The sequence below is a fragment of the Poecile atricapillus genome, chromosome 1 (genome assembly GCF_030490865.1).
Source record: "Poecile atricapillus isolate bPoeAtr1 chromosome 1, bPoeAtr1.hap1, whole genome shotgun sequence".
Lineage (NCBI taxonomy): Eukaryota > Metazoa > Chordata > Aves > Passeriformes > Paridae > Poecile > Poecile atricapillus.
This window is the reverse complement of record NC_081249.1, coordinates 170,695,795-170,710,176: the sequence shown is the minus strand read 5'-3', so window position 1 is coordinate 170,710,176 and position 14,382 is coordinate 170,695,795. Positions and strand designations below refer to the sequence as shown.

At 42.5% G+C, this 14,382-nt stretch overlaps 1 protein-coding gene across 11 annotated transcripts in view; it reads right to left on the bottom strand.

Moving 5' to 3' along the window:
• The window catches only part of WDR20 (WD repeat domain 20), a 46,187-nt gene extending 33,586 nt beyond the window's left edge, over positions 1-12,601 (bottom strand). For 6 of the 11 annotated variants that reach the window (XR_009279591.1, XR_009279557.1, XR_009279576.1 and 3 more), the window contains exon 1: positions 12,288-12,599. Coding sequence is in view for 5 of the 11 variants with exons in the window: in XM_058857190.1 (XP_058713173.1) it covers positions 12,288-12,536 (249 nt within the window). In the remaining 6 variants the exon portion in view is untranslated. Of the gene's footprint in view, positions 1-12,287 lie in introns of all 11 variants that reach the window. The other 5 variants (XR_009279605.1, XR_009279608.1, XM_058857309.1 and 2 more) reach the window with 2 other exon arrangements.
• Between the last annotated feature and the right edge of the window lie 1,781 nt (positions 12,602-14,382).

Here is a 14,382-nt window from a genome sequence, read left to right as displayed (position 1 = left end):
TTCAGGCACTAGCTTTCTCAATAAAAATATTTCTTTTAAAGTAAGCTAAGTATTTAGATATTTTAAGGAATAATAAGTGTTGGCAGTTTCACTGGCATAGATATTATGTGGAAAAAACCCACAACCTTTTGCCTGCTATTAATAATTTTCTTTAAAAATTACCATCAAAGGGCTAAAAGTATTCCACATACCAAATGGCCACACAGCACTGTCTCTTTCCTCAGGCTGATTTTTGTCTCAAGCGTAGGAGGGAGTGATCAGACTGTCTATTGTCACCGACAGACCTCACAGACACAGTGCTGCCCACTGAGGGGCCAGTGCCCGCATGTCCAGCATTTTGCTAAAGGTCCTCCCAGGAGACTGTGACGACCTCCAACACAGCCCAGCTATTAAATCATCCCACCCACTGATATGGGCATACTGATACCAGGCACACTAGGGATCTCTGCTGTCAAAAATAATCATACCTTTAACTGATGTCACACACTGTCCAAATCTAAACTCTCCTTTATATCAATGGCACTGCAAGTACCACAGCTGCAAGATACCTACTAATCAGAGGAGACAGACATGAAGAAAGGTTCCCAGATCAGTGAAGAGAAAGCACAGCAAAAGCTGTTTCTAGGCTCCTAAGACTGGGCTTCTCCAGGCCCTGATCTTACTAGCATTCCCCTTTGTCTCTCTCTTATGTACACATGCCTCTATCAGTTTATGACTACCAAAACACAATACACAGATCGACCAGATCAATGCCAGTCCAACATATTTTTGCAGAAGGTGTGTGGTGTGCTGACCCTGGCTGGATGCCAACACCCTCAAAGATGCCCTATCACTCCCCTCCCCAACTGGACGGAGGAGAAAACAATATAGTGAAAGGTTCGTGAGCTAAGGATTGGAAGAGATCACTCACCTATTACTGTCATGGGCAAAACAGGCTCAGCTTGGGGAAATTAACTGAATTTATTACTGAGAAACTCAGAGTGAGACAATGAGAAGTAAAAGCAAACCTTAGAACTACCTTCTCCCCAATCCTCCCCTCCTCCTAGCTCTACCTCCTCCTCAGCAACACAGGGAGAAAAAGCAAACGGGGGTTGCGGTCAGTTCATCACATATTGTTCCTGCCACTGCTCAGAGAGAAGTCCTTCCCCTGCTCCAGCGTGGCATCCCTCCCACAGGACAGAGTTCTCCATGAACCTTTCCCATCTGAGTCCTTCAGGCACAGCCTACACCAGTATGAGTCCCAAGTCCTACCAGGAACCTGCCCTACATGGGCACCTCCCTCCATGAGTCCACAGGTCCCTGCCAGGAACCTGCTCCAGCCTGGGCCTCCCGCAGGTTCACAGCCTCCTCTCAGGTATCCACCTGCTCTGATGTGGGTCTGCTCCACAGCTCACAGGTGGAACTCTGCATCCCTGTGGCCCTCCATGGGCTGCAGAAGCACAGCTTGTCTCACCATGGCTCTCACCACGAGCCACAGGGGAATCTCAGCACTGACACCTGGAGCACCTCCTACCCTCCTACCTCCTTCTGCACTGACCTTGGTGTCTGCAGAGCTGTTCCTCTCACATGCTCTCACCCTGCTCTTCTCTGACTGCAAATACATCCACACAATAACTTTTCTCTCCTTAAGTATATTACCACAGAAGTGTTACTACCACTCCTGATTGGCTCAGCCTTGGCCAGCAGCAGGTCCATTATGGTTGCTAAATGCAAGCAGGGAGCACAGTGCCTGTGGAAAAGCAGGCCACATAACTTTCTCAGACTCGCCTGAGAAAGTGGCCTGGGAAATCGTAAGGAGGAATCAAAACAATCCTCAGAGATAGAAGACAGCCTTGCAGGTGCTGTTTGTCAGTTTCTTGTTTTCTTGTAAGAGAAGGTCGAGGGTGATGTACACCACTGACCAATGATGGTGATGTGTTAGTTCACTAACCAGTAAGAATTTTACCTTTCTGTACTTTTCCATATTGGTCTATAAAAGATCTGAGGTAATAAACCTTGCTCTCCTGTTCAACTCAAAAGAGAGTTGTGTTGTGCTTCTTGCCATTCCTAATATATGTGACAGTCCATCCTGGACTTCTCACAGCAGCTTCCAACAGAAGCCCCCAGAACATGGCCATGCAAAGCCAGTACATGGTGTTACCTGTTGTTCACAGGGAACAGAGATGTCAGAGTGCAGCACCTGGAGCAGCTGAGCAAGCTGCCACTGGACTGCTGCAGTAGCTCATTAACCAGTAACTTTGTCACTCTAAAAATGAGAAGTATGGATTGCCTTAAGCATCACTAAAGGCATCTTAACCTGTACATTTGTTTGAGTTCTTTAGAACAGTTGTTTGCCCCATCTTTCTGATTTAGAAGTGCTAACATGTGCCCACGCTTAACTATCCCAGTTCCATCTATGGAATTTACAGAGGCAGCATTTTGGCTAAAACACAGAACTACACTTGAACAGTCACTTCATTGGCACAGAATCTATTCTGCCAGCGTGGTTAGGTCAGAAACATCACCTGGAACAGCATCTTAAAACTCTGAAGGTTTAGCAAATAGTTCATGACACACAGACAGAAGTTATTGTGTACGAGGGACCACAGTTCCACTGCTGAAGGCAGGAGAGGCCATCCCATGTGTTAAACTGATGTGAATGTAACTGGACAGCTGCCTTTAGAGGGGAGGGAGCTTAAGTTCACACCGAAGTAACAGCCAGACATTTCTTGAAGTCATCTGTTGAAATGAACAGTTCATGCTATTAAATAGCAATAATTCTCTAGTCAATACAAGCATTGCACTTTTACAAACTGTATCCTGTATTTCTGAAATTCATCTTTGGGGAAAAAACCTCCTGGATCAATATATCACACTGAACAGGCACACTTTAAAAAAATTACTGTTTAGTTATTTATGGACAGTAAACTAATAATTTGAACTGACATAAAATGACAATGCAAAATGGCCTGCAAAACAGGTAAGAAATACTGCATTTCTGGCAGTATATATCAAATTTCAAAAACGTTATTGCCTAATCATGCAACTATTCCTGACCTCATAAATTATTTTTAAAGACAGACCCTCCTGACACCTTACTTGCAAACAGGTAGCTACTGAAGGTCTCTGGCCCGCTGTCTTATTAAAAAGGCCAAAGAAAAGCAACCTCTAGAAATACTTTCATTTAAAAATGAAGTCTGAAAACAAAATGTAACTGTTCACTCACTATTCTGTAGGAAAGGCAAAAATATGAAGAAAAATGCACACGAAGCCTTCATCTATGGCTTCACAATACAGTAGTAAGTTGATGTTAAGATATAGTGTTTTCCATTCAAACAATTAAAATATGCAAATCCAAACATCTAGACTATAATTTAAATCTTAGTAATGTGACTTAAAAACCAAATAATTGCAAAATTATTTTTCTATAGTAGTGACAGTTACTAATAGAAAACCAGTAAAACCAAGACAACAAAAGAAGTCCTTTAAAACTTGTGCCAAAATTTCCTTTCAATGATAGCTTCAAACATGCATCACAGTCATGCTCTAATACCCACCTCAAATATCAAGAAAACCTGCAAAAAAACTTTCTAAAAGTCTTAGAAGAACCATACAAAAAATACTTAGAAATAAACTGCCATAGCTAAAATAGGATGAGACTACAACATTTAGCATTCTGTATTCGTTATGGTTACATTTTTAAGTTAGGAAAAGAAGACATTTATGTTACTCGGATTCACAGTTATCCCTGTGACTGTAGCCCTGGGTAGGCTAAAGTGTCCTTAAGGCATTGTTTAAATAGTTTATTTCACCAGACTTGTGGGTTTTTAACCCACAGTTCAATGTATATTGCTATCCATTCTCTCTTCTGTTGTCATTGCTCCTCCTTTCTTTAGCTGTAAGGGAGCATTAAAACCATAAACTTGAGTCCTCTCCAACTTTCAGATAATATCACTTCCCTGAAAAAAATGTATCTAAACCTCTTGCTAAATAGTATTTTTTTAATTAGTAGGAAACTGGGGATAATGAAGTTTGTTTATAACATGCAATGTTTTCTCCCTACACCAGTGTACTCCTAAGCTAAATTTCTTGCTTAGACTAGTATTTTGTCTGATACAGCACTTCACAGTCTCTAGTTGTACAAAAATTATACATTGTTAAACCAACAACTTCTTAATACAGTCACCTTCCAATCCCACACAGAGTTAAAAAGTAGTAATAAAAATTATAAATATTATTTTTTTACCATTACAGCCACATGTAAACATTATGATTAACTTATGAAATTAAAGAACAAATATAGCTGGTAAACCAAAACTGAAATCAATTTGCAGAAAGTATCTATTAGAGATCTATCATTCCATTATGAACAGCTGGACTGAATAATGCATGAGAAATCCCAAAGGAAGTTACAACACTGCCACTGGAAAGGTTTCAATTGCAACAGCTGGTGGTCCTGCCCACAAAGACCAGGGGGCTGCATCCATTGCACCAACAGCTGCTCAACAGGAGCCAAACAGGCAACAGCAGCTGCTTTGTTTTAAGGAGCAAGAAATGGGTGGGATGCAGATGTTAAAAAATGGGCTGTCTATTCACTGGGGCCTAAAAGTGAAGTGAGGTAAGGAAGGGAAAATACTATTTCCCAGAAGGACACAACCAAATATTATTACTTAAAGTTTAGCACATTTAATGATACTGTTTCTTTTCCTTAAGCCTTCTAAGAGGACAGATAATGGAAATATTAGGCACTATTTTGCACTAAATGGCACCACTTTCAAATAATAATTTGTCCAAGTGTGTCAACTCATAGTCATGACAACTGGATAGGAAGTGGCCTTTGGGTACACGTCCTCCACAGGAAAATACTTCAGATGGTTCCCTTTAGCCAGAAAACTACAATAATACTTCAAACTAGGGCATTAAATTTGATTCTAGAATGTCAAACAAGACAATTATTGCTGGCAATCCTCTCAGAGGTGGGTCTAGGTAGCCTTTATTTGGAGTTTGAGGCACCTTCAGTGTACATTTTAACTATTAACAGTTAACTATTTAAATGTTTTGCAGACTCCCAGATGTGAACGTATAATGCAAACTCCTTGTAATTGAAGCATGTAACAAACACTTACAAATATTCTGACAAAGCTGCCCCATAAAACTTCCCACAGGCACAGAAGTGTTTGTTACAAATGACCCCTCTTTGCATCTGTGAAGCATTATGACTAAAATTTTGTCAATTTGCAAAGAGTAAGTGCCACAATTATTGGCTTTACACTAACTTAATTTCCCCAACTGAATTCATGCAAGTGCAATATTACCACAAATGCACTTCAATACAAAACCCTCCAAAATTTTAACTGCCATGGTAAAAAAACCCAACCAAAGACACATACAAAAACTCACTGCCTATAAAATACTGCATCCCAATGTGGGGGTTTGGCCAGCACAGCATCCATTGTCAAACACACCAGCCAAACAAGCAGTCATAGACAAATGAAGTTACCTCAGAGAGCAATCCTTTAGCCAACACAGTGCAAGAGCTCACAGAAGTCAAACAGTTGTGATATGGGCTTGAAGCACAGCCTATGACAAGAAAAAGCACTACAGACTAATATCACTGCCTACATAAAAATCATCTTGCAAGCTCTGTCAACCATAGATATTTCATCTTCCTCCAGAGCAAGAAACATTTAACAGTGTAACTGTCATTTTAAAGCAGCTTTTTAGTGTTTTTATCTTACTCTAGCCAGTCCAAGTTGCTCTGCATAAGCCTCAAAACAAAAATTAATCACTGAAAGCTACCTACACATCTGTAATCTACATTAACTCTTCACTGTTTCCCTCAGCAGTGTTGTTGAAAAAAAAGGCATTACTAAAAATTCTACCCTTCAGGAAAGAATACAGGAGTATTTTGTAACATGTCTGTCAATCCCTAGTACAGCCCAACTAGAATTGGGAAAGATAGTTATCTATCTACATCACAGAACTCAAAGTGGTAAATACATCCATCCATTAAACACCTGAAACAAATTTCCAAGAGGCTCTCAAATACCTTCACAACCACAGATCAAGAGGTAAAAGTATTACCGATCTAGCCGCAATACCTCCATGAGACTGGCTAGTCCAGTCCCAATATAACTATTACCCAATACAAAGAGAAGAAAGAAAAAAAAAAAAACTCAGCAAGAAATTAAGGAATTTCTTGAAAAAAATAAATCTACAACACCCTTTTAAAGATGGACAGAATAGAGTCACATCCGAAACACCTGAGAAATGTGAAGCATCAGCAGCAAATCCATTAGATTTTTAAGTTTTGTGAGAGATTTTCATTAATAGATGAGGGTACACATCAAATTTGTGATTAACATCAAGACTGGAAGGATTTTTTGCATTATGCAGCACAGAACTGGAAATAAAACCACTCTATAATAATCTTAATAGAACAAAATTCAACAAAAATGCTACATGGCATTTATAAACATCAACAAAAATGAAGACATGGATAAAAATGGAGAAAAGCAGCAATATGATAAGAAACAATCCAAGTGAGTCATCACTATAAGCAGGATTCAAAAATGTCAACACTATTCAATATGTTAGCAAGAATATTAAGACAGACAAAGCAAGCAACAATTCTCCCTTGCTCTGTACTGAAGTCACAGTGCAAGCACTGGGTCTAGGTCTAGTTTAAGTACCACTAATACAAGACACCAGGAGCCAACAGAGGAGAGCAATGAAACATTTGGAACTCATGATCCGAGAAGAATGGTTTAAAGAGCTGGATTTATTTTCCTTAGGAAAACTGAGTGAATAAATAAACAAGTTTTTAAATATGAAAAAGTCAAAGGCAATAGTCAACTGTCCTTTATGTCCACACTAAATAACTGCATTCAGCCTGGTTTGCTTTCTCTTTTTTCCCTGAACGCAAAGTTTAGTCCGATATTGGAGGAAGAAGAAAGAACACCAAAAGATGTTATTGAAGAAAACTGTGGAAGTCTTGTTACTGCAAGTGTAAGAACCGGTCACTAAGGTAGGTATATTTCCCTCTGCTTCAGCCCTACTGTGTCTTCCATGATCCTTACAAACATCAGCATTTTTATAGCTCATACATGCTATGTACATCATTTTCAGAGGCCTGGCACAGCTTAGTTTTCTCTAAGCATACAGTAATATAAACTCACATTCCCACCACATCTTGAGAAAACGTGATGGTTTTATCCACACATCCCAGCTTCCAACCTAGAACTGCCTCACACTGCTCTTCTCAGAGCAGTATATTAAGCACAGTGACAAATGACACCCATTATCATTCTGTCATTGCAACAAGTTCCCAGGTGAACAGCCCAGAGAATGAAAGTCACTACCAAGGATAACACTCCTCAACTGCACAACAAATCAAGCCAGACTTACAAAAAGTTATTCTGAGAACTGTAAAGGAAGGAATCCTATACATCAGTCTTTTTACTGATAAGCAGGGACTACCAGTATGCCAACTCTCAATAAAAGAAGTTGAGATATGAGATTATTTTCATCCTAGTACAAATGTAATTTCCAAGACATTTGCTCAGTGAAAGCTTAAAAAGACAGTCAACAAATTCTGCCCTCCATGCCTCCATCAACCTGTGCTTATCACTTATGTATGTTTCTAATCTAACACTACTGCAACATCCTGTAATATTCCATAGTTATTAACAGACTGCTGCTTTAGGTAGCTGCAAGAAAAAAGTCAAACTAAAGGCAAAGCCTCTTCTTGCAACAAGGTGATTTCAAAACTTGAAACGACCAATATTAAGAAAGTCTGCCAAACATTACCGAAGAATAGATAGCCAGAACTCAACTATACAATGCAAAAGGTTTTACATCATATAATAAGCTGAACTATACACTCAAATTTCACAACTTGCCGATATATTACATAAAAATCAGGACTGTGCACCATGCAACACTATTGCGAATACATACTTGTATTGCAATGACGGTTGCAAATTAATTTGCCTAGAAACTTTTACAACATATAGAGAATAACACATCATCACACACACAACTTCTGTAAGAAAAATGCACAAGGTTCCTAGTGAAAAGGGAAAAGGAATTGATAGTTAATGTCAGCAGCAATCTGGAAAGCCTTGCCCTGTCAGTCATTCCTAAGGCAAAGAAGATAATATAGCACTCTCCTTTTCCAGCCTAATGAATCAACTAATAAATCATTTTGCAAAGCTAGCCACAAACCATATTCGAGTTCTTCAAGACTGTCTCATAAACAAAAATCAAGTAACAGCCCTCACCCCGGATTAGGGGCTGCCAGAAACAGCAACCCACCAAGAGCATCAGAGCATCAAAACTTGAACAATTTTTGAATTAAGTTATAATCTCACTCCATGAAAAGGAAAATGCCTAAAATAACAGGAAAAGCTTCATTTAACACCTATAATTCTCTTAATCAAAATCAAATCAACAATCCCTCAGGAACAGATAATTCCAAAACTGACTTAAGGCTGAAGCAGAGGCTTTATTCAGGAGAGAACTCCTAAGGCAGTGGATCCAAGCAGACAGTCCAGGCCACTGAAGGGGGTAGTGCCCCTCCAACCCTTTCCTTGCTGTCACTGCACTCCAAGTACAGTGTACTAATCGACCCCAAGATGACACTGCTCAACTCACCAAATCAAGAGGAAATCTGCTCAGAACAACTGCAAATAATTTTTGCTGCTGGTTTAGCAAGCTGAACTAGCTCAAACAGAGGCTGAGCACTGTCAGTGACAAGGAGATAGGAGCATACTGCCAAGAGCATCCTATACTGCCAGTCCATCATTTACAGCTGTCACTAGATCAGCTGAGTTCATGAAAACTTACCCATTCTGGTTAATATGAGATCATTGCACACCTCTAACCTTAAAGCCAAAGTAAAGCAGGACTGAAAGGGAAAGTCCATTGACACTCAGTGCTGTTAAGAACAATTATATACTTATCTAAGTAAAGCAACCACATCTCATTCCATCATTTTAATTTCTTACTAAACTACAGGTCCGTGTCTTTTTCTTTTCAGTGGATCCAAATCAGAAAACAGGAGTTTTCTGGAGGTCTGCATTGCTTTATAAAACAAAGAGAGCTGCAATGTTTCATTACAAAAAAAAAATGCACTGGATCATAATTGATGTGCTTTGTATGACACAGAAAACATGAAACACGGTAAAATGATTCATGACAGTAGTAAAATTTAGTAGTAACATGGAGACATAAAATAGTAAAAACTCAGCTTCCTTCTCAAAGAGGTGAAGAACAAAGTTGGGAAAAAATACCTTTTTGCTTTGAAAAGTCTCAAGACACAGCTTGAAATGCTGTCCCAAACTCCTGTCTCTCTACCAAACCATTAGTATTGGTGTGAAAATACACAATCTCCACACCACTGTCCCGGACCCCAGATCGAACTTCTCCACCAAGTGCCTTGGAAGAACGATAAAGGTTACCTGGAAACATTTTTCTTTATGTAAATTAAATCTCCTAAGACAACACACACATCAGCAGTTCACTTAAAAAGGTGACTTACAAACCAGATATAGCAGACACAAAGCATTTAGGATTTAAGGGAAACTAAAAGAAGAAAGATTAGCATTACTGATGTCAAGAAATATCCTTCCAAGTGGTATCTTTGGCTCAATATTAAGTTATTTATTCTTAAGTATCATTCATGGCTTAAGTGTTACTCTTCCTTAATGTGTATGGATCTGTAATGGATTACTGATGCAAGAATTATCTCAGTATCTAACAGACACAATCACTTAAAATACAGCCTTGGTGTTTTTTTCACTCATTTTAAGGAAAATATAGCATTTTCCCATCAAGAAAAGAAGTCTTTAAAAAGATTGTTTAAAAAAAAGGGAAGAAAAAAAACCTAAAAAGACAAAATCACAGTTTATATATTCACAGCTGATACATTCACACAGCTTCATTAAATTAAACTCAATATTCTAATATGACTTGGCCAGAATGAAAATCACAATCTTAAAGTAATCATGGAAATTTTTTACGGGTTACATAAATAATTATGAACTAACAGCTAAAACTGAAGTTATCAACACCTGTATTATGCCAAGGAGCACAAATAGGTTGGTCTTAAACAGATCAAATCCCTCTCCCCATCCTGCTCCCAGGAACAGGAAGGAACACAGAATGTGATAGTCTGCCCAGTTTAAGGCAGAATTACATCCTGTCCATTTAGGTAACAATAGCTCTCTCCCCTTTATGATAGCCACAAGATAGAACTTTTGATTCTGAAAAGTTCACATGATCAGTTGACAGACTGTCAGCCTGTTCCTGTTTCACTTTCGTGCACAGTTATTCCAACTGAAGCTCCAAAATAAATTCCAAAGCAGCAAGTATTTCAGATTTAAGCCAGACCATCTTCCCATTCTCATTTAAAGAGTTTTCCTTAGAGTCAATCTATTTCAGCTCTTTCTTTAGGTTCACTTTACTAAAGTATTATACATATAGAATATACAGTATTATTTTAGATAGTTAATACTGTAAAAGGTCACTGAGATGAATTCTGTCCTAACAATGTGTATGTTTTACTCTATTCAGAGAAAAAAGTATTTCACGCTGTCACAGGTATAAATGCCTCAGAGCTTGTGAGTTCACAAACTCAAATTTCTCAGTTACTGTATATCATACCAGCAGCTTTTAGCATCTAAAAAGATACCAAATACCCAGCTCAAGATTTTTGTTATTTGGTATAATTATTCCATTCCTTATTGTCAACGAGGTTCCAGGCTTTAGATTTTTATTTTTCAGAAGTGTGGCAAGAGATGACTAAGAGAACCTGCAAGAATCACATGTATCATTACTAAACTACATAAAGGCCTGCTCTGTGAGCTAAGTAAGAGAACTCTACAGCTGTTTTACATGCAAAAAACAAACAGAGCAGGACCTAAACACAGCAACAACTTAGGATAGAAATTTTCAGAGATACTGCTCCTCAGATACCTTGTAAAGATAGCAACTGCTTGTAAATAGCAAATACTGTTTGATACTAAATACTCCTTGTATGCTTAATGAACCCGTTGTCCAAGCATTATTTGAAACATACTATTATTAAAATTCATTAAAGGGTGAAAGTAAAATACACACGGACACGCTTTTCTATATAATTATACAAGACATATCAGATCTGCTAGGTCACAGTGAACAAACAACCATGTAGACTTTAAACTTTTGCTGGTGCTGGCATTTTATATAAAGTAGGAGTGCTAGGGGCACTACCCTAGGACACAGCAGATTCAGGTATTATTCCTCGCTCATCCACGAGCTTCCTGCACAGCTTTGTGTGAGTCTCCAGCTCTCTGTGCTCTCATCCCATTTTGAATGGTGGGCTAAGAGCTGGAAGATTTCAAGGTACTCACATGATGGCAGCTGAGACTCAAGCATGTAAAATAATGAACACCCACTATTTGAAACAAAACAGAAAGCTGACATTCATTATACATGTGTTTACATCTGTTAGTAGTGACATGCGTTCACCTAGCAAATTCCAAATTGTTCTCTGAATCCCGCAAAATCAAGGGTTTGTTCTTAAATATGGTGACCTGAGAGATCAAATGTCTGCACTGTCCTGCATTCAATAACGACAAGCAAGGAGTTTCTCTCTCAAGTACCTCAATCTTTCCTTCCTGCAAAAGCAACTTTCTCTCCGTCAATTATCTGACATTTAAGGCTCATCTCATTACACCACTCCCATTTAAAAACAAGTCTAATATCACCCCCACTTGTAAGTCATAACAAAGGCCTAAAACGGCACTGAATGCTTTAGCCATTCAGCCAAAGCTAGGAAGATCCTGGAAGCAGGGATTTGACACCACCGTAATCACAACAAGCATTAGTGTGTCCAGCAAATTCTGACCTGAAGCAGCAGGTGAAGGAGGCCCAGGGAGGGAAAGCCAACCCTGATTCCCGAACGACAAGGAGGCCCCAAGCGATCGCATCCCTGCACAGGGCCCACACACACAGCTCCCGCCGGTGACACCGTATCTGGAGCAGCCCCGAGCACCGACCCAGCGCCGATGCCCTCACACCGCCCTCGGCCCAGGCCTGCTCTCCCCCTCCCCAGCCGCTACCTGGTTAATCGGGAGATCGGCTGGAGCCGAGGAGCCGCCGGCCCCACGGCCGCGGGGAGGGGGGACAGCGAGGGAGGGGCGGCCCGGGCTCCGTCCCCCGCCCCCGGCGCGGCCCCGCGGCCCTGGGGCTCCCGCACCCTGGCGGGCGGGCGGCGCGGAGCCCCCGCCACTCCCCGCCCCATCCCGGCGGGGGAGCCCCGGTACCTTGCGGACCCCCTTGTAGATGTAGAAGTAGAGCTCCCGGCCCACATTGAAGCAGAGCCGGTCCCCGTTGCCGCTCTGGTCGTTGACGTTGACGAAGGAGACGCGGACGGGGTTGGAGCCCTGCGAGTTGAAGGGCACGCGGTTAGGCCGGCTGTACTCCGAGTGGCTCAGCAGCTTGTACAGCCCCTCCCGGGTGGTGAACTGGGTCTTAATCTCGTTCATCTCCTTCCCACCTCCCTCCGCCGCCATCTTGGAAAGGAGCGCTCATCCTGCCCCAGTGCCCGGATGTGCCGACACTGCGCAGCCGCCGGCGCGCGCGCGGCCCCTGCGCGCGGGGGCGACACGAGGGGGCGGGGCCGGCGGGGCCTGTTTACCGCGCGACTGCGCGCGCGCCGGGCCCGCGCTGGGGGCGTGGAAAGGGGCGGGGCCTGAGCGGGAGTTACGGAGTGGCCGAGGGGTCGGGCGGGGAGGGGACGCCGTGCTCAGCCTCCCTGCGCCTGCGGGGTCACCCCGAGTGCTCCGGGATGTCTCCAGGGAGCGGGACCCCACACCCTCTCTGGGCAGCGTGTTCCAGAGTGTGGTCACCGCACAGTAAAGTTGTTCCTCATGTTCTGGTGGAACTTCCCTGTACATCCGTTGCTGCCTGTGGCACCACCGAGAAGAGCCTGGCTGTCCTCTGACACCTTTCCTTTGGATATTTATACACATTGATGAGGTACCCTCGCAGTCAGCTTTTCTCAGGGTGGGACAGGCCCAGCTCCGTCAGCCTTTCTTCATAAGAGAGATGCTCCAGTCCTTTAATCATTTTTGTAGCTCTCCCCTGGACCCAGTCCGGGAACTCCACATGTCCCTCGTGCTGTAGAGCCCAGAGCTGGACACAGCAGTGCACATGTGGCATCAGCGGGGTCACCCAACATGGTGGCTCCACGGGGAAGCTGCTCTGAAGAATGGGAGAGAGGAGGAGGAGGGAGCAGGGGCTTTGTGTGCCCACAGGGACCTGCCACCTGAGCATGTGGGCATCTGTGCCAGCACAGCATGGAGTGAGGTGGTCCCCGCTGCTGGAGGTGCCAGAACAGAGCCAGGAGGTGTCCATGTGCAGTGCTGGTTTGGGGGCGATGACTCCCAGGTGAGAGCCCCCACTCATATCACAGTGAGGCATCACAACCCTGGCCATCTCCATTGGATCGTTTGCCCCTGGCCAGCTTTGCCCACAGGATACTTGCCAGTGCCTGGAAGTCTGGTGAGGTTCCTGCTGTGAGAGTCTGTCAGTTTAGGGACAGCTAATCCAGGTGTGCAGCTGTGCTTTGACACTTCACGCCAAGCTCAGACTGTCCCTGATGGAGATGGTACCTTCATCCCTCCAGCTCCGCACCAGTCTCCAACCTGCTGCAGGCAGAGCCAGGCCTGGGAGTTGGCCTGAGGTGTGAACCTGAAAAACTGGTTATCGGCTCACTCACCTCATTGTTCTGATCATCCTGCAGCCATCCAGCCAGCTGTGTTGCATGGTGAGCCAGATCGATATCAGATGGAAGTGGCACAGGGTTGGGAAGGATTGTATTCACTGGGCAGGGAGGCAGCACTGTTCCTTCTGACAGCAGTTTCAGCTTTAAGAGTTTGTCTGATTACAGCCTCATGACTGACTCAAACTGATCTAAGACTGATCTTCAGCTGTAAAAAAAAAAAAGCTTTTGGCCCCTCCTCTACAGGTATTTCCATTACCTGCCTTGCATCAGTTCTAGTAATCATGCAACCAAAAGGTGAGTCAGATCCACCTGAAAATTAACACACACACAGAAATTATGAGTTCTCAGGTAAGCAAAGTTGATCGGCAATCAGGCTGATTCAACCACAAAACTGCTGGAGCCAAAATAAGGAAGAAGTTGGGAATGTGCAATTAGGGGAAGGTAAGCAGCATGGAATTAGATATCCTATATTAACAATAAAAAACACACTTTCAAGCTATAGTTTCCTGCTTTAGCTGTGCCTCTCTAATGCGACTGCTTCCAAAGGCATTGTACTATTCTCTTCTTTCTGGACTATGACTATCTGCTGCTTCTTCCTGTACCAGCCACAGTGCTCTCCTGACCCCATGGGG